The sequence below is a fragment of the Lepus europaeus genome, chromosome 3 (genome assembly GCF_033115175.1).
Source record: "Lepus europaeus isolate LE1 chromosome 3, mLepTim1.pri, whole genome shotgun sequence".
Taxonomy (NCBI): Eukaryota; Metazoa; Chordata; class Mammalia; order Lagomorpha; family Leporidae; genus Lepus; species Lepus europaeus.
The window spans coordinates 160,331,550-160,358,340 of record NC_084829.1 but is presented as its reverse complement, the minus strand read 5'-3'; the positions used below and the strand labels follow the sequence as shown (position 1 = coordinate 160,358,340).

Genomic DNA, 26,791 nt, shown 5'->3' with positions numbered 1-26,791 from the left:
CTGGACCCACTAAACACTCCTAAATCAGCGTGAGCATACTTCACTGTGGACATACATAAAGTAGCAACACCTCATGTTAGCCAAATAACAGTTGCTGGAAGATTCGAACGTTGCCAATAGGATTCAAGGACTTTCCTTGCTCACCTGCTTCCTTCTACAAAGGCTCGGGGACAACCTACAGAAAAGACGCGTCATTCCTAGTTAGAGGCTGAACAAAAAGTAAAAGCAAGGCTAGCAGGTCGGGGAGACACAAGTCCATTAGTGAGGCCATTCCTTAGGCCCTGAAGAGTCGCTGTGGTTGCAGCCAACATTGGCTTCTCCTTCCTGACCAGGCAAGGAGATGGAAAAGGGGGGCCTGTGCGTCATCTCAGTAGCTACCAGAAGACACGCCAGGGATTCAGGAAAAGCAAAGACTCTTCTGAGCATAGCGAGCTACACATAAGCATCTAACTGAGTGCTTCATCTGGAGGGAGGGGGAGGAGGAGGAGGAAGAAGAGGGGGGGAGGAAGAAGGGGAGGAGGGGGAGGAAGAAGGGGAGGAGGGGGAGGAAGAGGGGGGAGGAGGGGGAGGAAGGGGGGAGGAGGAAGAGAAGGAGGGGGAGGAGGAGGGGGGAGGAGGGGGAGGGGGAGGGGGGAGGAGGAATTATCACTTTATTTATTGGCACCATTTTTCTCTTCCCAACAGCATGGAAACAACTGGGGTGTGGAAGACGTTGACCCTACCCACTTTGTTCCTTGAGGGCCATTGATAATTCGCTGTCCATTCGGTTTCCCATTGCTACCATGAAGTACTCTCCCTTCCACATTTGGTCTGCCGTTATAACCTGCACAGTGCAAAAAATAATGAAATTAAAACACGGTAAATTCAACGTCCCTGGCAACTCAGCCATGTAGCAAACTGTACGTAGTCACTCAGCACTCCAAACAGAAACACCAGGCAGAATTTTAAACCAAAAGTTCATGCACGTGAGATAATGCTGTTCTTACACGGTGACCTGTGTGTGACAAATGGTTACGTTCAGCAAGAGTGCAGTGACGTCACAGCTTTCTGACACCGCTTTGCAGATCAAGGACTTGTATCTTGCCCTCCTTCATTGAACAAACGCTACTGAGGATTTATTGAGCTCCTGCATACAAGGGAATGCTTGTTTTAGCTCTATTTTGGGGGTCTTAGATTTGCTTAAAATAGTCAGTCTTCAAGGAGAGCTGACCTCAATGTGGGCCATTGTTCTATGTCTCCAGACTGGACTAAAATATTGCATAGTACGGATTAGCAAGTATTCATACATTCATTCAAGAATGTTCTATGTAGCTCAGATTACATCAGGAGAGCTCATGGCTTAACTGAATGCAAGTTTTTGTCAAAGACTTCAGTCCCTGCTCTGGGGTCCATGTGGGCTCCAGCTCACAGCTGCCTGCATTCCAACCTGTGTCACACACACACAAGGCACACGTCCCTGAGACCCCCTGAGTGACACACACCCTTCTCCAGCACTGCCAGGAGCCCCCCGACAACATTCACTGTTGTAATCTCAGAGTTCACACTCCACACCTTGGAGTCTGTCCCAGAGTGCATTTGGCTGGGAGTGTGGATACAGAAATAAGAACCAGACAGGAGCAAGAACAAAAAAGATAAGCCCACACACTATCCAGTGTCAATGCTGAGTCCTTAGCTTACGCTGACAGGAGAATGGCTGCACAGGATGCCATAGCAGTGACATTCTCTCAGTGTGACAGTCTCGGTGGTAACAGTCTTAACAGTAGTGACAGTCTCTCAGTGTGACAGTCTCAGTGGTGACAGTCTCACAGTGTGACAGTCTCTCAGTGGTGAGTCTCTCAGTGTGACAGTCTCACAGAGGTGACAGTTTCTCAGTGTGACAGTCTCTCAGTGTGACAGTCTCTCCTCAGTGGTGACAGTCTCAGTGTGACAGTCTCTCAGCAGTGACAATCTCACAGTGTTACAGTCTCTCAGTGTGAGTCTCTCAGTGTGACAGTCTCACAGCAGTGACAATCTCTCAGTGTGACATTCTCTCAGTGGTGAGTCTCTCAGTGTGACAGTCTCACAGCAGTGACAGTCTCTCAGTGTGACAGTCTCACAGATGTGACAGTCTCTCAGTGGTGACATTCTCACAGTGTGACAGTCTCTCAGTGGTGAGTCTCTCAGTGTGACAGTCTCACAGCAGTGACAGTCTCTCAGTGTGACAGTCTCACAGCAGTGACAGTCTCTCAGTGTGGCAGTCTCTCAGTGTGACAGTCTCAGTGGTGACAGTCTCACAGTGTGACAGTCTCTCAGTGTGACAGTCTCACAGAGGTGACAGTTTCTCTGTGTGACAGTCTCTCAGTGTGACAGTCTCACAGCAGTGACAGTCTCTCAGTGTGACAGTCTCACAGCAGTGACAGTCTCTCAGTGTGACATTCTCTCAGTGGTGAGTCTCTCAGTGTGACAGTCTCACAGCAGTGACAGTCTCTCAGTGTGATAGTCTCACAGATGTGACAGTCTCTCAGTGTGACAATCTTACAGTGTGACAGTCTCTCAGTGTGAGTCTCTCAGTGTGGCAGTCTCACAGCTTTGACAGTCTCACAGCGGTGACAGTCTCACCATGGTGACATTCTCACAGATGTGACAGTCTCTCAGTGGTGACATTCTCACAATGTGACAGTCTCAGTGTGAGTCTCTCAGTGTGACAGTCTCATAGCAGTGACAGTCTCTCAGTGTGACAGTATCTCAGTGGTGAGTCTCTAAGTGTGACAGTCTCACAGCAGTGACAGTCTCTCAGAGATGACAGGCTCACAGAGGTGATAGTCTCACCATAGTGACAGTCACACCATGGTGACATTCTCTCCAAGGTGACAGTCTCACAGCGGTGACAGTCTCGCAGTGTGACAGTCTCACCATGGTGACAGTCTCACAGTGGTGACAGTCTCTCAGTGGTGAGTCTCTCAGTGTGACAGTCTCACAGCTTTGACAGTCTCACAGCAGTGACAGTCTCACCATGGTGACAGTCTCACAGTGGTGACAGTCTCTCAGTGTGACAGTCTCTCAGCGTGACAGTCTCAGTGGTAACAGTCTCACAGTGTGACAGTCTCTCAGTGTGACAGTCTCACAGAGGTGACAGTCTCACAGAGGTGACAGTCTCTCCTCAGTGGTGACAGTCTCTCAGTGTGACAGTCTCACAGTGTGACAGTCTCTCAGTGTGACAGTCTCACAGCTTTGACAGTCTCACAGCGGTGACAGTCTCACCATGGTGACAGTCTCTCAGTGTGACAGTCTCTCCTCAGTGGTGACAGTCTCTCAGTGTGACAGTCTCTCAGCGGTGACAGTCTCTCAGTGTGACAGTCTCTCAGTGTGACAGTCTCTCCTCAGTGGTGACAGTCTCAGTGTGACAGTCTCACAGAGGTGACAGTCTCTCAGTGTGATAGTCTCTCAGTGTGACAGCCTCACAGTGGTCTCACAGTCTCACAGAGTAAGAGCACACAATAAGGACTTCCAGGAGGCAGAAAGACAGGGGGCTGTGTGGTTGCATTTGGACTGGGCCTGCAGCTCAGCCACTGCAGTGACCTGACCCAGGCCAGCCACCGGGACCCCTGAGCCCAGCTTCTCCTGCATGGGTGACAGACCAACCCTGGGAGCCGCTGGAGAGGCCGGGATGATGACCCCCGTGCAGAGGTGCTAAGTTGTCAGGTCCCAGCTCCCAGCTCACTGGCACCTCTAGGAGGACACGAGGCCGGGAGGCGGCGTATGAAGACGTGTTACCTTGTGTGTGCAGAGACCTGGGTGGCTGGCGGGAGACAGGGGTGCGGAACCGGCGCTGCATCCGCTGGCGCAGGGACAGCATGGGCGTGGTGGACGAGAAGCCGGGTGGCGCACGCGTGGGTGGCCATGGCCGGGAGGAGGCGCTCACCGCCGGGCTGCGAGGCGGGTGTCCTGTCGGTGGCTGTGGCGTTCTCGGGGTACTGCCTGGAGGCGGCATCCCGTCCTTCGTGTATTTGCCACCCCTGGGGCTGGCGGCAGAGGGCCACTTGGACACGGAGGGAGGTAGAGGGGCTTCCTTTCCCCCCTTCAGGTACCCTGCATCCTCCTCTTCTTCCTCTTCCTCCTTCTCCTCGGCAGATACCGACTGCTGTGATTTGGACAGCAGGGGCCGCTTGGAAAGTGCCTCCTTCTGCCCTGGGGTGGCCTGGACCCCTGTCCTGCTGGGGCTCCGGGGCCAGCCAGGCCGCGGGGAGGAGCCAGCAGGTGTGCGCTGGGCCCCATGGTTGTGAGGTGCGGCCTGATGGGGGAAGGCCTGGCCGGCGACCTGGGTGCTGCCGCCCGTGGAGCCGCTCGAGGACTGCAGGTCACCGCGCGGGGAGGCCGTGTGGAGTAGTGCCCGGGAGCTGGCCGGGCCCGGTGTGCTGGACGCAGGGGGCCGGGCAGGGGGCAGCCGGTGGCCACTGGACACAGGCCGTGTCCTAGGGGAACGCAGTTCCTCGTCCACATCCGTGCTTTGCTGAGCGTCCAGTGTCTTGTGGGTCAGCGCGGCGGTCTTGTCCTGAGGATGTGCGACTGTCCCGGCTGACTTGGGGCTCTCTGGAACGGCCTCCTTGTGGTAGAGGCTGGCCCCTCTCTGGGGGCCTCTCCGCAGGGGTTCCCAGCCCCGAGAGGTGGGCTGCCTGGAGGAGGAAGGCACGTGGTCATGGACCACGGTGGCCGGGAGTGGTTGCTCCTCCTCCCCTGTGTGGACAGTGGAGCCTGGCCGAGGGTGGGAAGCCGGCTGAGGATGAGCCCTGGAGTGGGCTGGGGAGGCCACGGTGGCCTGGGGGGAGCGGGAGGGCTGCAGCCGCAGTCCCCGGCCACCGCCCAGCCTGCTGGGAAACCTGCCGTGGGCAGCAAAGGGCCTGTTTCGGAGCAAACTGAGATGTCCGGAGGCAGGCCGGGCCCGCGCGGTGGGGGCCGTGACTGGGTCCTGCCTCCTGCTGTCTCCCACATCCCCGTCATCACCATCACTCCCTCCCCTGGACCCCTGGATCCTGGAGGAGGAACGTGAGGAGGCTGGGGAAGGCGCCGTGGGCTGTGATGGTGCCTGGGAGTGGCCAGTGGCCACCCTGTGGGGTGGAGCAGGTCTTGAGTGGGGGCTGGGCTCTTCCTCCACAGCCCCGGGGTGCGGCACCCTGGCAGGCGAGGCCGGCTTTGCACCCCGGTGCAAGGCGTTGGAGGTTGATGGGCGGCTGGGGGCCAGGGCTGGCCGGGGCAGGGCCTGGCTCTTGGGAGGCAGCTGCTGGGGGGAGGCGTCCTTGGGGTGGAGGGGGCCTGCAGCCTGCTCGTCCTCCTCCGAGTCCACCGAGTCGTTGTCAACAGAGCTGGCCGTGGGCCCTGCTGCAGCTCTGTCAGGAGTGCCCTGGGGGGCTGTGTGGTGGGTGCCTTGGCCACGCCTGTGCACGCCTTCCTGCCGGGGTGGCCCTGGCACTCGGGCCCTAGCTGGAGTCCTGCCGGGAGCCAGGACCGGGTGGCCTGGTCTACTCGGTGGCCTCAGGGTTTGCCTGTGCTCTTGGGTCTGCAGGGGCGACGTGCGTGGGTCCTCCAGGGAGTCCGGCTCCTCCTCCTGGGTGACTTCGGTCAACTGAGGATCCAGCTCTCCAGTCTTCCTGGGGCGGAGCTGGGGCTTCCTGAGCAGCCCCCCGTTAGCCAGGATTTTGTTCTTCAAGTCCAGGAGCAGGTCCTTAGCATCGCTGCCTCGCGGGGAGACAGGCACACGCGTGTGCCCTGAGGGAGCTGGGGTCTGGGGCGGAGGGGAGGGCGCCTCGGGGCTTTGGGGCTTCCAGTTCTCCACCGTGCTCTGTGCCGCATCCTGCTCAGCTGTGCTGGCTGCAACAGATTGCAAAGGTTTGGCCGTCAAAGAAATGCAAAAGCTGTGCAGACGATGGCGGGATGGAAGGGCCCCAAGCCGGTGATGGACACCAACTGCTCTGACTGAGCGCTCTGGATTCCGGAGCTGCCTTTCCCACTTACAGTGTTCTGTTGGAAAGCTCTGTTTTGCTTTTTGAGTAACAGATCTCGTCCCAGAACACATCCGTGAATCGGATCTCTACAAATCGCATCAGGTTATGTCCCAGCTGATCATCTGCAGGAAATTTGAAACGAGTGCTGTGGAGCACAGGCGGCACCCTGCATCCGTGGTTTCTGCATCCAGGGATCGACCAAGCCCGGAGAGAACCTGGACCGATGGTGCCGTTGCTCCCTGCACAGTCCAGTAACCGCTGGCACGGTATTTACACCGCACCGGGTGTCACACACTCCAGGAGCACAAGCATCCAGGTGGGTGTGTACATCACAGGGACGTGAGCATCCTCAGAGTTGGCAGCCTCAAGGGGTCCTGCAACCCATCCCCCACAGACCCCAAGGGTGATTCACTGACTTCGGAAAGGGCAAAATCGTACCCAGGGTTCTCTTCGTGGAACGGATTGTCAGTTTATCACACGAGCATCACAGACACTCGGGGAGATGCATGCCCTGGTACAAAATGCTGAACAACCCGCACTCCAACGCATGTGGGGTGCAGGGCTGTGACGAGCCAGGGACCCCATTTGGAAAGCCTCAGGCTTTACAAGGCATTGCCTATTGCCCCTAATTGCTTATTTCTTCCTTCTTGCTTAAAATGCCATTACTCATAGATACAGCTGTAATTAAAACAAAACAAAACAAAACAACAAAACTCCTGGGCCAGGCCAAACCTGCTACTAAGCAGACCCCACAGGTCACCTTGTCCCAGTCCATCCTACAAGGGAGGGGAGTTACCTAGCAAGGGGGCCTGAGGGAGCCTCAGTTATTCTCAAGGGAAACTTCCTGGTGGGGAACTGCAGGCCCTGAGCGTGGATGCCCGCGGCGGGCGGGGCCGTGGAGAAGCAGAGGTGAGAAGCCGTCCACAGACACGCCCGCCACTGTGCAACTCTCCTGCGTGTTGGGTTTTGATGTTTTTCAGATAATGACACCAGTGAAATGCTTCCCAAGGACGATGGGCCATGGGGCAGGCACGCGGCCTGCAGTCACAGCGCCAGTCCAGCTGCACGTGTCCCACATGGGAGTCTGATAACCCAGCTCCGGCTCCTGACCCAGCTGCCTCCTGATGCAGACTCTGGGAGGCAGAGGTGATGGCTCAAGCAGTTCGGTTCCTGCTGCCCACCTAGGAGCCCTGGCTTGCTGGGTTACAGCCTCAGCCAACGACTGCTGCAGGCATTGAGCGAGTAAAGCAGCAGATGGGAGCTCTCTCTCTCTCTCTCTCTGCCTCTCAAATAAATATTGAAATTTTAAAAAGTGGACTGCAAACTAAAAAAACCTTAAGTGCAAGATAGAAATTAAGGAGTACTAACAATCACAAATGTCACTCTACACTTTAAAAACATTCTTCTCGGTCACCATAAGCCCCCAAATTAAACAGCGATGTACAACTATTTGTATAATTTAGACATTTAGAACACTAAAAATGATGGATGTCATCAGCCATCAGTTAACATTTTAGTCTTTAGACAGACTATTTCTAAGGGGGGGAACAAAATATTTTAGACATCTACATGCAAACTTGAACCCCAGAAAATCACCACCCAAGCAGGTGCACCCCGAGAGCATGATTCAGAGTGACACAGCACCGGCCGCAGGGACAAAGAGGGAGAGAGACCCCGAGACGCGAGGCTTACCTGCCGGCATCGCCACGATGAAGGCTTTGGAGGGAGGGCCGGGGCCCCTCCTGTTGGCAGCCCGGATCTTGAACAGGTAGCGTTCCCCCGGCTGCAGGCCGTCCACCAGGGCGGAAGTGGTGCCTCTGGGGTAGGTCAGGGACTTGGCTCCAAACGGCTTGAGCGCTGGGGCGTAGGACAGAATGTATTCTGAAAGGATTTGGCAGGTGGTTGGGAGAGCGGACTGGAAAGGGAACCGCATCCAGCGCTCAGAGCACATGGGCAGCCTGAACTGAACGCGCGTTACCCAAGGCGGGGCACCAGCCGTGCACGCCATGCCAATCCCAGCCCAGCAGCAGCGGGAGGTGGACTCACACTCACCCACGCGGCCACCGCACCACACAGGGCTGGCTCCTGGCAAGCAGATTAGACGCTGGAACCCAGGAGGCCAGTTTCCACACAGTTCACAGAAAACACATTGTGCGTGCGTGGTTTTCATTATATTCATTTACTAACTTGATGTGGTCCCGGGCAGAAGAAACCAGCCAAAGAAGCACCAGCCACTAGGGCTGGATTCCGAATAGCCTGTGACCGCCTCATGATTTTGAGTTTATTACTAAGCTGCCTCATGGTCCTTAGCCAGAAAAACCCCCTACTAGGAATATAATTTCTCCTCTGTAGGAATTATAAAAGTTGGTCCCCAATGTATGCTGATAGGGCTATTTTGCAGTATTTAGAACTGTGATGAAAAGCTGCTAGTGGCTGGCACTGTGGCGTAGCAGGTAAAAAAGCCACTGCCTGCAGTGCCAGCATCCCATATGAGCACCAGTTCAAGTCCCGGCTGCTCCACTTCCGATCCTGCTCTCTGCTGTGGCCTGGGAAAGCAGTAGAAGATGGCTCAAGTCCTTGGGCCCCTGCACCCACTTGGGAGACCCAGAGGAAGCTCCTGGCTCCTGGCTTCGGAAGGGCCCAGCTCTGGTCATTGTGGCCATCTGGGGAGTGAATCAGCAATTGGAAGACCTCTCTCTCTCTCTCTCTCTCTCTCTCTCTCTCTCTCCTTCTCTCTGCCTCTGCCTCTCTGTAAATCTGCCTTTGAAATAAATAAAATTTTTTTAAAAAAGAAAAGTTGCTAAGTACAAAGATTCTTATGTGATGTCTAATGTTTCTATATTTAAGTTGGTTACCTCACTCTGGCTCTTGAACTTTCAAAATCATAGAAAATTCACTCCAAGAATCTAAACCATCTCTATGCATACATGGAAATAAAGTAACACAAGAAGTCATACTTTACACCATAACTTCAGCTGTCAACTGAAAACTCTCAGGCCTGTTTTCCCCCAGTGAACTCAAGAGTTACACAACTTGCCAAATAATAAGAGTAGGAGCTAAGAAAAATGATTTGAAACAGAAAAAAATGAAGCAATTACCAAGAGCATGGAGCCCTTTTCTTTCCTCCACTATCTGGAAAATGCTCAACCAAAAGTGATTGTGCAGCATTTGTCTGGAAAAAATGGTATTTTTTGTCCTCACTGAAAATGAACAAGCTGGCCATTTGCGGTGGCCAAAAGTAAGAGTTAAGAGAACCCACTATGTATAAAATTTTGAATTCCAATTCTTCTTTTGGATTCAATTTTCTGGGGAAAAAATTAACTGCGTCAAAGAATATCCTTCTATTGTGGCTTTTTATACATGGACAGTGCCCCAATATAATTATTTCAACCCAACCACTGCACCCGTATGAAAATAATCTAAGCCAGGTTTAGAGGCATGAATCCTTTCAAACATAAAAACCCAGGAGAAATGAGCCTTTCTGGAAATACTGAACTGATAACCAGGGAACTTCTCTCACCAAAGAGCTATAAATGTAAACTTAGGATGTGGGAGAGAAACACAGAGGATAAATGGCCTGGTGATAAGTGGCCAGAGGAGCAGTAACTGACTTCCCTAAAACTAACAAAAGTAGTCAGCCAAACACGCACGTCTTCCATTTCTAGAGGGGCTTCCAGCAACACAGCACTGCCAACAGGGGACCACGTGCAAAGTGTCAGTAGAAGTGATGCAGTGGGGCCAGCTGAATACTCATTCCCTTCATTTGTTTTGTATTTATCCCATTGAGAAAAAGAAGAAGAACAGTACAATCTATTCTTGAAAGACCGGAAAGTGAGAATTAAGTATGGAAACCACAATTCTCCATCCGTCTACCTCCCTTCACTTCTATTGTTCCACGAAAACACATCCCACACATCAGCAAAGACAATTTATGGTTGAATGCAAAAAAAGAACCATTCAAGATTTCCACTTAAGAAATTCTCAAAGGAGATTAGTGGTAATTTTCTGGATTTCTTCACAGTAACTTTTCATAGCTTCTGCACAAAACAGACTTAAAGTTGTCTCCCAACATCTAGTGGCAATAAAAAATATTTCTTCCTTAAATGCAAACTCCACTCCTTGCCTAAGTTTGTGGTACATTCCTGTAGGCAACGCCAACAAAAGCCTCACTGTGGGTCTACGAACAGACGTCTACAAGGTTCTTGAGTGCTTTGGAATTGCAAAGGAAAGATTTATGCACATATTCAAAATTCTCAATGACTATTTTTAAAATTTAACTAGTTATCATTTTTTATTCCATTATTTGTTCTTTTAAATCTCCAATATTTTTTCTATTTTAATGCAATGTTTTCCTCAGCACCGATAAAGACTGACAAATGTGCAATAAATCTGTTCTCCAGGAATTAGTGCTTGGGTCTTTCAGACCTACTGGAAGCACTTAGGGTCCCATTAAAGACAGAGTCTCTGCCAACTCCTACTTTCAGGATTCTACTAGCGCCATGGAAGGCTCCTTGCATGAAGATAGGGTGTGGCTTGGATGGTGAGGGTTGTGATGTCACACCCACGCAATCAACATCCCTCCTGACGGCCACACCAAAGCCCCTGCCTGTAGGAAGGTGAGAAGAATAATCACCTGCCAGACTGCCTGAACTTCCGTGTCCCTTAGGTTGGCACCTGTTATACACATGTCGCTCCCTTGTCCATCTCCAGTCACCTGACCTATTATACATATGTCGATCCCTTGTCCATCTCCAGTCACCTGACCTGTTGTACATACATCACTCCCTTGTCCATCTCCGGCCACCTGACCTGTTGTACATACATTGCTCCCTTGTTCATCTCCAGACACCTGACCTGTTGTACATACATCACTCCCTTGTCCATCTCCAGACACCTGACCTGTTGTACATATGTCACTCCCTTGTCCATCTCCGGCCACCTAACCTGTTATACACATGTCGCTCCCTTGTCCATCTCCAGACACCTGACCTGTTGTACATATATTGCTCCCTTGTCCATCTCCGGCCACCTGACCTGTTGTACATATGTCGCTCCCTTGTCCATCTCCGGCCACCTGACCTGTTATACACATGTCGCTCCCTTGTCCATCTCCAGACACCTGACCTGTTGTACATACATTGCTCCCTTGTCCATCTCCCGCCACCTGACCAGTGAGCAGAGGCAGCGTCCATACATCTTGCAGCCTGGGAGTGAGGTTCCTACCTTTCACTTTCCCCTCGGTCTCGGGCAGTGCCTCCCAGGAGGCGGTGACAACTGTAGGTTTGCCATTGACTGGCCAGACGCGCAAGTTTTCAGGAGCTGTGGTAGGAGCTAAAAACAACAAGGAATCGCACGGTTTATAATGCCCCGATGGAAGTAGATGGCAGACGCACAGCCTACATCACACATGTTTTTAACTGAAGAGCTACGGTGCTCATGTGCTTCACACGTGAGAGTAAATGCTCCCTTTGTTCTCGTGTACTGTGGCAACTACGTCACTTGTACCAACTCATGAGTTCAGATGCATCTAGCTACATGCTTGTAGGAATTCAGAATTTCCCTCATAGCCAGACATTGAAATACACAAAGAGGATTAAAACCCAGTTCCAACTCACTTTTCATGAAACACTTAAAGATGCAGTCAAAAAAAAAAAAAAAAAAAAAAAAAAACTAAGGGTAACCCTGCATGCAGAACAAACTCCTCCCCAGACTCACAAACTCCACCCAGGGTTGAGGGAAGGGGAAGTGTCCTCCACACAAGAGCCATACATCACAGGGGCCTGGCACATGCTGCAGTGGCTTGCAGTGGCCACACGCACAGGGACCCAGTGTGCTCCACCTGTTAGAGCGACACGCTGGGGAGAGGCCGGTGGAGGCCAAAACATGGAGCCCAGGAGCCAGTTCCTTCCTGTCTCTGCACTCATAAATACAAACATGACCAGGACTTAGGGTGACAGGGACTGTTGTCCTGCTAGCCTTGCCACGCTCTGTCTTTCCATCCCATTTCAGGAGTAATTCCCAACCTGTGAACGCGAAGGGCACTCGAATACAGACCAGACTCGGGGGTCCTCTGGAAGACCGAGGTGCTCCACTTGCCGTCTCGTTCGCCCTGTGAGATTCGGACTGCAAACTCATACACAGTGTCTGGAATGAGGCTCTCGATCAGCGCGCGCCTGTTAGCGGTTTGCTTGTAATCCCACCTGGCTGACTCTCCCTTTTCTCGGTAGCGCACGGTATACTGCCTGTAAGAAAACGCAATACAACAGCACAGGCAGCTGAGGGGAAAACCTGTGAACTACTGGCCTTGTCGATACGTCCCAGGCAGTGCTGTCTACAGTGGGCCAGCCAAGACGGAACTCAGTGGCTTCTCAAGACCAGAAAGTCTCACTGCTCCAAAGATCAAGTAGAGGCTATCCAGGAGAGGGATACAGGTACCGGGCCAGCGCTGTGGTACAGCGGGTAAAGCCACCGCCTGCAGTGCCGGCATCCCATATGGGTGCCAGTTTGAGACCTGGCTGCTCCACTTCTGATCCAGCTCTCTGCTGTTGTCTGGGAAAGTCCTTGAGCCCCCGCACCCACCTGGGAGACCTGGAAGAAGCTCCTGGCTCCTGGCTTTGGATTGGCACAGCTCCAGCCATTGCAACCAACTGGGGAGTGAACCAGCAGATGGAAGACCTCTCTCTCTGTCTCTACCTCTCTCTGTGTGTAACTCTGACTTTCAAATAAATAAATCTTTAAAAAAAAGAAAGAAAGGGATACAGGTGGGTAGATTTTATGAGCCCACTACCTGTGTGTGTGTGTGTGTGTATGAGAGAGAGAGAGAGAGAGAGAGAGAGAGAGGGAGGGACTGTGGTGTGAGTAAGGGAAATGCTAAAGGCCAGAACGAGCCTAAGGTGTCTCAGCTCTCCAGAAAAAAGAAAAAGACACATTTCATGCCACGTCAGGCACGTTTGCTCTAAGTTTAGGAGGAAAGGAGCCATGTGGTTTTGTGTAGATTTATTACCATGAAATGAAGCAAAAATGTGGAACAAATAGACCAGGAAAGAGATACTTATGGAAGGAACTCTGTATGGTTGTCCAGGACAGAAACACAGTGTGACCAAAAATGGTGACACTCCATGGCCCAAGAGCCACAGACATTGTGTACCAGGTCCTAGTGTATGGTTGCCTGGGACAGAAACACTGTGTGACCAAACAAGGGAACACTCTGTGGCCCAAGAGTCACAGACATTGTGTACCAGGTCCTAGTGTATGGTTGTCTGGGACAGAAATACCGTGTGACCAAACACGGTGACACTCCGTGGCCCAAGAGCCACAGACATTGTGTACCAGGTCCTAGTGTATGGTTGTCTGGGACAGAAACACCGTGTGACCAAACACGGTGACACTCCGTGGCCCAAGAGCCACAGACATTGTGTACCGGGTCCTACTGTCTCCTTGTAGTAGAAAGTATTTGATGCATGAAAAAATGTGCTGTTGATTATATTTAGTAAGTCACAAGGCTGCAGGTGAAGACATGGCACACGATGAACACAAGTCCCGCTAAGAGAACGCAAGCCTCCTTGGGCTCTCAGCGAGACGTTGGAAATCCACGTCAGGCAGCAGGAGCGGGTCGTGCTGGGGCGGGCCAGGTGGCCGTGGGGAGAACCTCTGAGAGTCTTCTGGGGTCTTGTGAAAGGAGCAGAGGGTAAAGGAAGCTATAAAGCTGATAAAAACAACAGCACGTAAGTACACGCGCGTGCATACGAGCTCAGCATTCTACTCCATTCATGTTAAGGTACACTCCCTTTTCCTCGTTGTAGATGGGTCAAATACGTGGTTGTTTCAATCAACTTATAGAAAAATGGAAGTAAGAGATAACGTTAGGGCCGGCGCTGTGGCGTAGTAGGCTAAGCCTCCACCTGCAGTGCCGGCATCCCATATGGGCACCAGCTCATGTCCAGGATGCTCCTCTTCCAATCCAGGTCTCTGCTTATGGCCTGAGAAAGCAGTGGACGATGGACCAAATGCTTGGGCCCTTGCACTCTCATGGGAGAACAAGAAGAAGCTCCTCGCTCCTGGCTTTGGATCAGCTCAGCTCCGGCCATTGCAGCCATTTGAGGAGTGAACCAGCAGATGGAAGGTCTCTCTGTCTGCCTCTCCCTTTCTCTGTCTGTAACTCTACCTCTCAAACAAATAAATAAAATCCTTTTTTAAACTAATAACTTCATTGGATTACCAATAAAATGAAATTCACACAGTTTTTCCATGAATTTGTGAAGATCTCTTGTATTGATACACAACTAGGCCCCCAAATCGTCGTCCTCTTGATCAAATGAACTATCCATTCACTGAACGTATGCAACGTTGATGGCTGCACTAATTTACCACTAACCAGAAGTGAGGGGGGCGTCACCAGTGCTCTTTTAACATAAAAATGATTTTAACTTTATAAATGATTGTTCTTCCATTACTATCACAAATGAATATAAAAACCTGGGTAATAATGCATCGTGGGCTGAGACAAAAAAGGTACACTTTGTTTTGCACAAATGAGCTGAAAATGAAGCAATTTGGTGTTCAGCAAATGCTAACGAGGAGCTACGTGAGATGAAAATCCACCCTAGTGGGACTCTTCCTGGGTTGCAGGAGCAGCTCAGCCTCCTCCCAGGGTAGGTCTTGTGCGTGAACAGAATAGTAATGAGACAGAGCAAAACAGAAATGGGCCAAGAAAGAGATGGAATCTAGGGTGTTCCAGGCACAATATGGAACTCTCAGCAAGTAAGATGGTGAGATGTGAGGTCCTGCTGTGTCACACACACACACATATACACACACATAACACACATATACACACACACATACATACACACATACACAGACACACACAGACACAGACACATACATACACACATACAGACACAGACACACATACACACACATATACTCACACACACATACACATACATACACACATACACACACAGAGACATGCACACACACATACACACAACATACATACACACATATATACACACATACACAGACACACACACATACACATATATACACACATACACATACATACACACATACACACAGAGACACATACACAGACACACAACATACATACACACATATATACACACATACACAGACACACATACACACACACATACACATATATACACACATACACATACATACACACATACACACAGAGACACATACACAGACACACACAGACACACAGACACACACATACACACATACACACATACACACAGACACATACACACATACACACACACATGCACATAACACACATACACACACATATATACACACATGCACATACATACACACACAGAGACACACAGAGACACACATATACACATACATACACACATACACAGACATACACACACATACACTCACATATACACACATACACAGAGACACATACAGACAGACACACACATACACACAGAGACACACACATACACACATACACACACATACACACATACACATACATACACACATACACACAGACACACACACATACACACATACACACACATACACACATACACACACAGGTACACACAGAGACACATACACACAGAGACACATACACACATACATGCACATACACACAATACACACACAATAGACACACATGCACACATACACATATATACACACATACATGCACACATACACATACACACATACACATACATGCACATACACACAATAGACACACATGCACACATACACACATACACACAACATACATACACACATATATACACACATACACACACATACACACACAGAGACACATACACAGACACACAGACCACAGACACACACATACTCACATGCACACACACATACACACATATACACATACACATACACACACAGCTTACCCACATACACACAGACACACACATACATACACACATACACATAAATGCACATACACACAATACACACACACAATAGACACACATGCACACATACACACACACCCAGCAGCATCTGACTTATTGCCATAGAACGCTCCGGAAGAGGCCAGCATACAGCAATCAGAAAACCGAATCACTCAGGGGACGTCTTTTCAGGGCTGGAGCAGCCACACCGCTCACGGGTAAGGGAGGGAACGAGCAGAGGTACCTTGATGCAACGACTTTCTTCTGCTTCTCCACCGCGGGGTCCACCCAGGCCACAAGCACAGACTGGGACGACATAACCCGCACACTGATGTCTTTGGGGACATCCAGTTCGTCCTCTTCTGAAACGCAACGGGCGACACAGAAAGGCTGTCAGCACCCCCAGGTCCAGAGCATCTTACTCTGCAGAACTCCGGGTCACTGTGCTTACTGTGGTCAAGTGAACAAGTGTGGAGGTAAGCAGCCATCTGGCTGGTGCAGAACAGCGTACATCTCCACGCTCGCTCTTGTGACACAGTCGGAGAGACAGGCAGCTCGCTTGCAAAGCTGCCTGACCCGGAACACACAGAAGAGCCCAGAACGCGAGCTCTGCCTTGGTTAGAGCTACTGCAAGGATCCCCAGGCTTCTCTCCGGGTACTCCGGAAATCTCAGGGCAATAATAAAAGTTTCTAAAATTCCTCACTTATGTATTTGAGAGAGAGCTCCCATCACTTCCCACGACAGCCAGAGCTGGGCTCAGGCTGAAGCCGGGAGCCTGGAAATCCATCCAGGTCTCCCACTTAGGCGGCAGTGACCCAAGGACTGGAGCCATCACTACTGCCTCCCAGGAACCTCAGTCAGGAGCCAGAGCTTGTGCGGGACACGGGTGCCCCAGGGTGGGACACGGGCGGGCTAGCCCACATCCTAACTGCCAGGCCAAACACCCGCCCCCAAAATGAAACGTTTATGGGAAGAAAAGTTTAGAGGAAAAAGGGCTCAAATTTGTATTTCTAGCATGATCACAGCAAAAAATAAAAATTTGGGTTCAAACAACTGTAAAATAGCATGGGGCTCGATGTTCTCACATCTTCAATACGTGACTTAAGGCAGATAAGATTTGTGTTCAGATATAAAACAGAACTCAGTCTGCCAGTTTCTCACAGATTTATCTCTGTAGATTACAGAATGCATCGTTATCACAAAGTTCGCAGTCTTAACAAAGTCTGTAATCTCCAACATAGCTGAGTCTGACAAAACGTCTCTCATCTTGCTTTTGAGTTTCCTATTTTTAGCTTTTGATTCTTTTATTTTTCTTTTTATTTCTCAAGGATGATGTTTCAAAAGAATGTGGATTTTGCCACAAAATATTTATCCTGTTAGATAGGGTCTTTCTCTACGTCAACAACTGATAAGTAATAAAAGTGAAACATCATCTTAGTGGAACTTCTTTTAAAAAAGTGTACTAAATCCCATTTTACATTAGGATTCATGAAAATGACCGTGCTGTAGGCTGCCTCTTTAAATTAGGCACATGGTCCAGAAAAGACATGTAAATCGTTAATACACGAATAACATAAAGAGTATCCATGAACAGATGTCAGGGAAAGTCCCCCGTGGTGAGAGGACAGAGCCCAGGCTACCACACCACTGCTACATCTGTTCCCACGCTGTCTACGCCAGGGTAGCTGACACAGTCTCTGTGGGAACATCTTCCTGCTCCCGCCTGGGTCTGTGCATTGCCAACGGTAATCCCCGGGGGGCCAGGCTGTGCCTTTCCATGGAGTGAGGCGTGGCTGCTCCTGCCACAGCCAGTGCACGGTGAGGCTGATCAAGCAGTCTGGTGCGATGCGGCTCATCCCAGGAACACTCCAGTCTCTGCCTGTGCAGGATGCATGCCCACCCACACTGCCACCGTCTGCCCTGCTCTTTCCTCCAGCCTCCGACAAAGTCAGCCGGCTTCGGAGCCAGCACACCCTCAGAAACACACCTGAGATCTTCCGTTTGGTGAGGGCAGCCCTGTAGACCGGCTGGCTCTGGCCCTGGGAGTTCATGGACTGCAGGGAGACCACGTACACTGACTCCGAGGCTGTGGAGCAAAGCGCAAGGTGAGACCGTAGCTCGGCCGTCACGGGCACGTGTGTCCTGGCCTCCCGCAGCCCCCTCCTCTCTGCTCTGTCTTTCCAGTGGCCTCCCCCCTTCTCCAGCACAGCTGAGGATGGGCCCAAGACCTGCAGGGACCAAGCTGCAAGGGAGCACTCGTGGGAGAGAATGCGGAACTGATTATCACCCATAAATCCTGAAAAACGGGTTTCCATCTCAAAGAGGAACGGACAATGTTTGAAAAAGCACATTTACTCCCTTCCCCTGATGGGTTTTTTTTAATTTCCAAAATAAAAGGAGGGCATCACTTTTTTTATTTTTTTTTTTTGACAGGCAGAGTGGACAGTGAGAGAGAGACAGAGAGAAAGGTCTTCCTTTGCCGTTGGTTCACCCTCTAATGGCCGCCGCGGTAGCGCGCTGCGGCCGGCGCACCGCGCTGTTCCGATGGCAGGAGCCAGGTGCTTCTCCTGGTCTCCCATGGGGTGCAGGGCCCACGCACTTGGGCCATCCTCCACTGCACTCCCTGGCCACGGCAGAGAGCTGGACTGGAAGAGGGGCAACCGGGACAGGATCGGTGCCCCGACCGGGACTAGAACCCGGTGTGCCGGCGCCGCAAGGCGGAGGATTAGCCTGTTGAGCCACGGCGCCGGCCAGGAGGGCATCACTTTAATGCTGTCACCATCAGGGAGAAGGGACAGGCAAAGGTGACAGTCGGTGGCCTGTGAGGCGGCCTCCCAGGACATGCTTCTGTTCCTGAGGAACCCTGTGGCCCCTCAAAACTAACATCCCCAGAGCCAGGGCTCTGAAGACTTCCTGACAGCAGGTGGAAGAGTACAAAGGTGTCCTTTATTTCTAGAATGTTCTATCAGTTGTCCCCTCCCCTTCCCACACTGTACATTTTTATGTAGAGAAAAATTTTAAATGATGGACCAAAACTTGTCCACATTTGAGTACATTACAACCACAGGGCCCGAGACCCAGGTGAAACCTTGGTCATCTTCCTCTGTGACCTGATTTTACTCATTAAGACAAAACTCCATAACAACAGAGGGACTTGCCCAAGGCCACACCCGTAAGAAAGACTCAGGGTGTTCCCTGGATTCAAAGCCACGAGTGTCTGACCCCAGCCTCCCCTGGCCAAGTTCCTTGTTGCAGCTCTCATCAGGGTAACAATAAAAACAAGGCAACCTCACCTGTTTCTATGCAGGTAGTTACGTTATCAGATAACACCTGGCAAATCATTGGAGGGGACCCTAAGAGCCTAAAGTGGGAGGGGGTGTCTAGAACATGAGACTCCTTCCTTCAGGCATTGCAAAGTCCCAGACAGCAGTGGGCACACAGACCTTTATCCTCACAACACACAGATGGAGACCTAGACTCACAAGCTCCACCTGTGGGCCCTTGAGATCATTTGGTCTGGGCAGGTGCGACTCAACATTCCAGTCAATCCATAGCAGGCTACTTGTTAAGGTGATCATTTTGAGTGGCCCACGAATGAAGTCAGAAATCTCCAGATGGCCCTTGGCAGAAGCAAGGGCCTCACTGGCGTCTTCCGAGGGCCTGGGCTGCCGCACTCCTTGCATGAGTAGGAAACAGCAGAGGAAGCCGCAGGGTTGGAAACAGGCACTTCCAGTAGAGGGCAGTAGGGGGGTCTGGGGCAGGTGCGCTTTCTAACCTGGGGCAGGTGCGCTTTCTAACCTAGGGCAGGTGCGCTTTCTAACCCAGAGCAGGTGCACTTTCTAACCTAGGGCAGGTGCACTTTCTAACCTGGGGCAGGTGCACTTTCTAACCTAGGGCAGGTGCACTTTCTAACCTGGGGCAGGTGCACTTTCTAACCCAGGGCAGGTGCACTTTCTAACCTAGGGCAGGTGCACTTTGTAACCCAGGGCAGGTGCACTTTCTAACCTGGGGCAGGTGCGCTTTCTAACCTAAACCTTGAATCAGACAGACTGTGTGTGCTCCCTGCAGTCCAGCACCCCCAGGAAGAAGAGACATTAGGGGCCACACAGCACCTCCCCAAGGCTCCTTCCAACTCATCCAGTAGATAAGAAGGCGTGAAGGAGGCGGGATGGAGCAAGAGTGACACAGCCAGTGGCCCTGCTTCCACAGGCAAGACCTCTCAGAGCTCAGCCTGCATCCACTGGCCAGGCCTGGCCGTAAGTAAGGCCGGCGCAGGTCAGCGCTCCATCCAGGCTGGAACCACACATGTAATTCCTCTGGGCTGCACCAGACACCCCTCCAGCATCCCCTGGCCACTGCTTCCTCTACCCAACAAATGGGTTGGAAAGAGAGAGGGCAGGCCACTATGTTGCATCTCCAGGGTACCCAAGGCTGAACACCCCAGGGTATTAAGACAAAGCTTCAAGGAACAAAATTAAAACATTTCCTGCCTCCAAAAAAAACTGGCCTGGCTTAAGGAGTTGGCACTTGTGAGATCGGGAAGCAGGTGACAGGGACTGGGAAGGCAGCCTTGACCTGGCACCAATTAAAGGTCACAATGATGGAGACCAGGACAGGGAATGAAGAACACATAACCGTCAAATACCTGTAATACCCGGAGAGTGAACGTCACAGCTGAAAATCTTGAGCTTCTAAAATGCTGGAATGATTGCCAAGGTCATCAGAACATTGGGCACCTTTGCTGTTAAACTCACCCAGCTTTTTAATCTCATGGCTCCGCTCATCTCTCGTCAGGGGAACGTAATTCATCTTCCGGCCACTCTCCCCATAGCCCAGAAGAAACCCGCGTGATCTGCGTGGACTCTTGGCTCCAGACAGGCGTGGCGCCTTCCATGCCACCGACAGCCTGTCGTCCGAGGACCGGACACGCACACGCAAGGGCTTGTTGGGCACTTCTTTTTCTTAAAGAGACACAACACAGAGAGCGTGAACCTGTGAGCCGCTCAGAGCCAACCATTACGTATGAAAAATCTCTGCAAACGCTGAGCCCAGACCATGAGCTGCTGAGCTCACAACAGCCATTTCTGGCGACCAAGTCTAGGGAAAAGGCTCTCCTCCCCAGAGTTCATACCAAGCACTTCATATAAAAACACCATGTCAGAGCCTGCCAGCCAGAAAGCCCGAGTGTTTTACAGTCTCCCTTCTCATCTATTTTCTTTGCCTCCATCAGGCCAAAGCTATATATTCTCTGGCAAGTGCTAAAGGGCAACATGAAAATATAGCAGACACACATTACGCGCTATTTATAGCTGTCTCCCAGAAAGCTTTTCACTGTAACGTTGAAAAGACGGCTTTGCTTGCCCTTTCAAAGAACTACTGGGAGCTAAGTGCCAGCAGCTTTCTCTGGGGTGGGGGGGGTTGATCTGTTCTTCCCCAAGTCTCGCCCCTCCAGGCAAGACCTGATCATGCCATGCCCTCCCTGCTACCCCTGTCTCTGGTTTTCTTCTTGCTAAATTCATCTGTTTGGAGAAATCCTCCTTTTAAACTGATTCATCTCAACAAGGGATCTCACTGTTAACTTTCTCAGAGCAATGTGTCCTGGTGGCCAACGATGTTCCGAGTGTTGCTTTGTCATCAGATAAGAGCTGTTGTGTCTCAGAACAAGTGTCTGGACAGTGCAACACATCACCCCCTTCTTCACAGGGGACCTGTGCCAGCTCCCGTCTGAGGCTCCGTTAGGCTGATGGGTGTCTCTCCAATTGTGTAAGCCAGGTACTCCCCAGGCTTCTTCCCTTCACCACATCATCAAACCCACCATCAACTGGGACTCATTTTATGGGATTGGAACATTTCCAGCTAAGCTAATACCCCCACACCGAGACATAAAACCAAAAACTAATGTCACAGGTCAGGTGACCTTCGGTAACATGTAAATAAATAGTGATAGGAGATGGGTATGCTGAAATGCCAGCTGTCTGTTTCCAACGTCCTGGATTTAAACCAAAGGAACTCCTTTTGCAGATTTGCCGGAGCTCCCTCATCAGTCACCGGGAGCCCCATCCCTACGTGTTCCTGAGACTAGGCCATGCGACATCGAACAAACGTTTTCCTCAACACACAAGGTAGGAAGTACTTAACAGTTTTGTTTTTAACAGTACAGCCAACAAAATTAAACACACACATGGGTCTTACGGGAGTTAGCTAAAACTAAACGACTGAGCGGAGATGGTGTTCCTGGCACACAGGTCTGCCCCAGTCCTGGCCCTTCCAACCCCCAACACGAAGCAGTCAGTCAAATACTGAAAAAAAAAGTAATACACACAAGACTGCTGGAATGTCCTAAAGGGACGGCGTCCCCGAGGAAGGAGTGAGGCTCCGAGGACAAGGAACTCGGTCACAGAGCATGAGTTTGTCGCCTTGGTGTTTGGCCCACGGCTCCGCCCTGACCCACACCAGGCCCAGTAAGTGCAGCGGCTGCCCACTGAAACTGCACAGCATCCCTCCACCCCAGGCTCCAGCCTCCTGTCCGACTGCACCACACAGGCCCACCAGACAGCTGTCAGGCAGGGGGCGGAGGCTGGCTCTCACGACCCATTACACGGCCGACGAGGGCACTGCGACCAGTTCGTGAGAAAATGGAATGAAAAAGGAATGCACATTTTCCCTGAACCTTCTAAAGATTCCTTGTATTTTAGATAGAACTTTATTTTTTAGAATTTTTTATGTATTTATTTCCATTTTATATGAAAGGCAGAGAGGGGGGCATAGACAGAGAGATTCTTCCTCCACTGGTTCAAACCCCAAGTGCCTGCAACAGACAGGGCTGGCCCAGGCCAAAGCCAGGAGTCTAAAACTCAATCCCAGTTCCCCATGTAGGGAGCAAGGACCCAGGTACTTCAGCCACCACCTGCCGCCTCCCAGGGTGTGCATCAACAGCAAACTGGACCAGAAGTACCTGCTATGGGAAGCAGGCGTCCCAAGCAATGACTTAGCTATAGCGCCCAATGCCTTCTCCGTTGGAACGTCTTGGTTTCCAACAAGCACTCATGTCATTTATCTTACTTGTCCTTACAACAGCCCCAAAGTAAGAAAGATAGCATCAACCCCACAAGAAAACTGCAGCTGGCGGAGGAGCCATAGCTAACCTGAGGTCCAGAGCTGTTTCCTGCCAAGCAAGCGCCTGAATTCAACCATTGTGACCCCATGCGCCAGCCCCTCTGGCCACGGTTCCTTCCCCGGAAGCTCACCCCCTACCCAACGCCTCTTCCTCAGCCACGAGAATGAAACGCGGGCTTGGGGCTAGCCGTCCTCCCCGCAGAGCACCAACACGCAGCCTCACCCAGCAGGCGTTAAATACAACGAGCCAGGTAGCAAGTGGATGAGAAAAGGCATCTCGCCCAAGACAGCCCCAGGAGCAGCTCCCACGACTCCACGGAGCACAGAGTGACGGGAGAAGGTCACCCCTTCAAACACAGTCGCCTCTCTTGCACATCTCGGGGTTTAGAAAAGCCAACCACTTATTCTTTCCAAGTGTTTGAACATTTCCCTTCTTTCATATGCTGGGTTCCAGATACCTCCTACATCTTTTATAGATTATCTGGTAATCCCTTTGTGAGCTGATGCACACATCCACAAAGCTACCCCAATGATTCAAATTCATTTCCGCTATATAAGTGCTTTCCCTAAGCTGCGTGTGATAGTCTCACCCAAGCCCTCAGAAAGTTCCCAATAGATCTCTGGAGGTCTTTTATCTTAAAAACAGGAAGTCTCTGCAGCCAAGGACAATCAAGCTCACGCCCACACACGCTGAGTGCGAATCAGACCCAGCAGGAAACGTTCCCACCACCGCTCTCAGGGCTGGTCGGTGACAGGAGACCTGCAGCCGTCAACCACTTCTGGACTACACGGCAAAACTATTGCCACCCAGATGCGGCGGGCGCCAGAAGGCCAGGCAAGAGGAGTATTTCTCCGGCTTTGTGTCATCAGCTTTGCACACTGGCAACTGCTCTGCAATCGCTCAGACTCAAAATCCGCTCTTTTCACAAAGAAAAATACCCAAATTCCAACAGGAAGCTCCACCCACTTAGACTTCCACCCTAGCTAACCGCAGTAGCTTCTGAACTGGCTTCCGCAGGCTGGGAGGCCAGGGTTCGCGTGCCGCCACGTCGGGACTCTCCCTGCGTCCCCGCTTCTCCCCCTGTGCGACAGTGCACAGCACAGAGCGTTCGTACCAGAATCCAGTGAGGCCTCCCGTCCTGCAGCTGTGTGCACTCAGCACACCGCTCGTGGCAGTGGTCGTGACAAAAGTGAGCTCTCGCTCCGATTCGTGGCCCGAGTGTGTGGGCCCTTTCGGAGCGTGGGCTGTGAGTTTCACCACCAGGCTTTACCGTGGGAGCAAGGGAGAGGACTGGTTATAAAGAGCACCGGCCATCTCTTCACCCTGACACGGTCGATATCCAGACAGCTTTTCTCTTTCTTTCTTTCTTTCTTTCTTTCTTTCTTTCTTTCTTTCTTTCTTTCTTTCTTTCTTTCTTTCTTTCTTCCTTCCTTCCTTCCTTCCTTCCTTCCTTTCTTTCTTTCTCTTTTCCTTCCTTCCTTCCTTCCTTCCTTCCTTCCTTCCTTCCTTCCTTTTTTTTATTGACAGGCAGAGTTAGACAGTGAGAGAGACAGAGAGAAAGGTCTTCTTTCTGTTGGTTCACCCCCAAAGTGGCCACTACAGCCGGTGCTCTGCGCCAAGCCGAAGCCAGGAGCCAGGTGCTTCTCCTGGTCTCCCACGCGGGTGCAGGGCCCAAGCACTCAGGCCATCCTCCACTGCACTCCCGGGCCACAGCAGAGAGCTGGCCTGGAAGAGGAGCAACCGGGACTAGAACCCAGCATCCATATGGGATGCCAGCGCCGCAGGCGGAGGATTAACCAAGTGAGCCATGGCCCTGGCTCCAGACAGTTTTATTGTGCCAGGAACTGAAAGAATTCGTCATCGTCTTCATGAGCCTCTGACAAGCATTCCTTACTCAAAGTTCTCACTCTTCACTGGTGGACAAGAATGTTTGCCCCCTGCTGGCTGGCGGCCACTTTCTCCCAGCCCGGTCTTGCCTGTCCAGGCATCTCACCTTCCTGTAGATGTGCAGTGTTACTCACTCACTCTATAGCTCCACAGAGCGTGGTTTTCCCACCAACCCCACTGCAAAGAGGGCCTTGTCCCCCCTCCCCTCCGTGGCCTGAACCAGCAGGCCTGCGTGTTCTTGGGTCTTGCAGCGAGGGGCTAGGCCACCTGGGCTGCCGCCGTGATGCTCAAAGGTTAGGGTGCACCTGAATCACCTGGGGCTCCGGAAACACACACACCCTCATCTCCACCTTTGTCGGGACCAGGGAAGAGCCTGGGTTTCTGGGCCCTTTGGACGACCGAGTGTAAGGAAGAAGAGAGTGAGCATGAGAGAAGGGAGAGGAGGTGGGGTAGGGCATAAATCGGTAGGCAGTGGAGATCAACCATGCCCAGCCGGGGGCTGGGGAGCCGGGGTGTCTGCTCTGCCGCCCACACCCTGAGGCTGAAGCCCCTGACCCAGCCAGGCCCAGGCCCGGCGGTGAATGATCTGGCCCCAGGCGGGCCCGCCTCACCAGCCTGTATCTGCCAGGGCTTTCCCTCCCTGGGCAAGCCAGGACACATAATCCTCTCGAAACACCTCTGAATGGATTTACAAAACTCACCTACACACCCAGTGTCTGCGATACCAGCTCTAAAAAAATCTTCGATGCGTTTTCCTCTCGAGAAATTGACCTGAAAACTTGCCCTGTTCGCTAAAAGAGCTCCTGCGAGACATCTGGGTTGCCCAGCTACCTAACCATAACCAGGAGAAAGGAAACCTTGTTCCTTCCTTTGGGGACAGCACCTGTCCAAGAACCACCAACCATATCCTGATTTTCTGAGCCCCCGACGGGGCATAAGGCATCTGACATTTGCTCTCACAATAACCCGACACCAACCCACTCACACAGAAAGCGAGGCACAGCCCCCGTGCAAGCCATTCACATGCAACCTACTACAGAAATGTCAGCAAGACTCCCCTGCCCTGCTGGCCCTGGGGGCAGCCAGCGCCACCTGTGCCTGCAGCGTCTGCTCCTTGCACTACTGCCCTCCATCCCCTAGGGCACCTGCTGTGTGACAAGGCCATCTGATGAAGAGCCAAGTCCCAGCAGCACCACCAGAGGCCCAGCCATCTGATTGATCTCCCACGGTCCAAGGTAAATCACGGCTGGGCTCACAGGGGTTCCCTTCATTCTGTGTTGTTTCGGGTTTGCTTTAGGCTGAAGTTCTTCTGCGGGTGTTGCACCCTCGGGGCAGAACGGTGACACCGTGGCTTTCCAGCAGTCACAGGGCCTGTTTCGTGGAAAGGCTGTGGGTCACAGCGACGACTCTGTCATCCGATGTGCCACGTGCGGAGGAAAGGTGTGAGCCCAGCACGGGGACGGGCTGACACACTAGAAAAGAAACTGCTTTCATTTCAAGACAAGTTTCTGAACTAGCTGGGGTCCGAGGCAGGCGCTCCCTCCCTCCCCGGTGTGGGCAGCCCCACGCCTGCCCTCCCCATCAGCCCAGAGAAGCCCGCAGTAGACACGCAGCCGGAGCGCCCCATCCGAGACGCTGACCTCGGCAGAAATGCTAGAGTTCCTTCCAGGACCCGGAGGCAAAGTGACATTTTATCCCAGGCCCTCGCACTGGGAGCAGCCACTCCTTGGCTCCTCTCCCCCAAAAGTCCAAAGCCCGCTTCCTAAGGTCAGTATCTGTGATGAAAACCCAAGGCGGGGGAGGAGGGGCTCAGAAGGGCTGCCTTGTCCAGTCACACGGACCTGTCCTGAGTCCTCTCCGTGGGGACCTGGCCAGGGACTGCTAAGGC

At 51.9% G+C, this 26,791-nt stretch overlaps 1 protein-coding gene across 1 annotated transcript in view; it reads right to left on the bottom strand.

Moving 5' to 3' along the window:
- Positions 1 to 26,791, bottom strand: part of FNDC1 (fibronectin type III domain containing 1) — a 127,198-nt gene that overhangs the window by 29,404 nt on the left and 71,003 nt on the right. Inside the window, exons 5-12 of the mRNA XM_062187287.1 lie at positions 20,654 to 20,860; positions 17,887 to 17,985; positions 16,143 to 16,260; positions 12,033 to 12,220; positions 11,202 to 11,309; positions 7,671 to 7,859; positions 3,754 to 5,844; positions 723 to 823 (exon numbers count right to left, since the gene is read on the bottom strand). Of these exons, the coding sequence (XP_062043271.1) occupies positions 723 to 823; positions 3,754 to 5,844; positions 7,671 to 7,859; positions 11,202 to 11,309; positions 12,033 to 12,220; positions 16,143 to 16,260; positions 17,887 to 17,985; positions 20,654 to 20,860 (3,101 nt within the window). The remainder of the gene's footprint in view (positions 1 to 722; positions 824 to 3,753; positions 5,845 to 7,670; positions 7,860 to 11,201; positions 11,310 to 12,032; positions 12,221 to 16,142; positions 16,261 to 17,886; positions 17,986 to 20,653; positions 20,861 to 26,791) is intronic.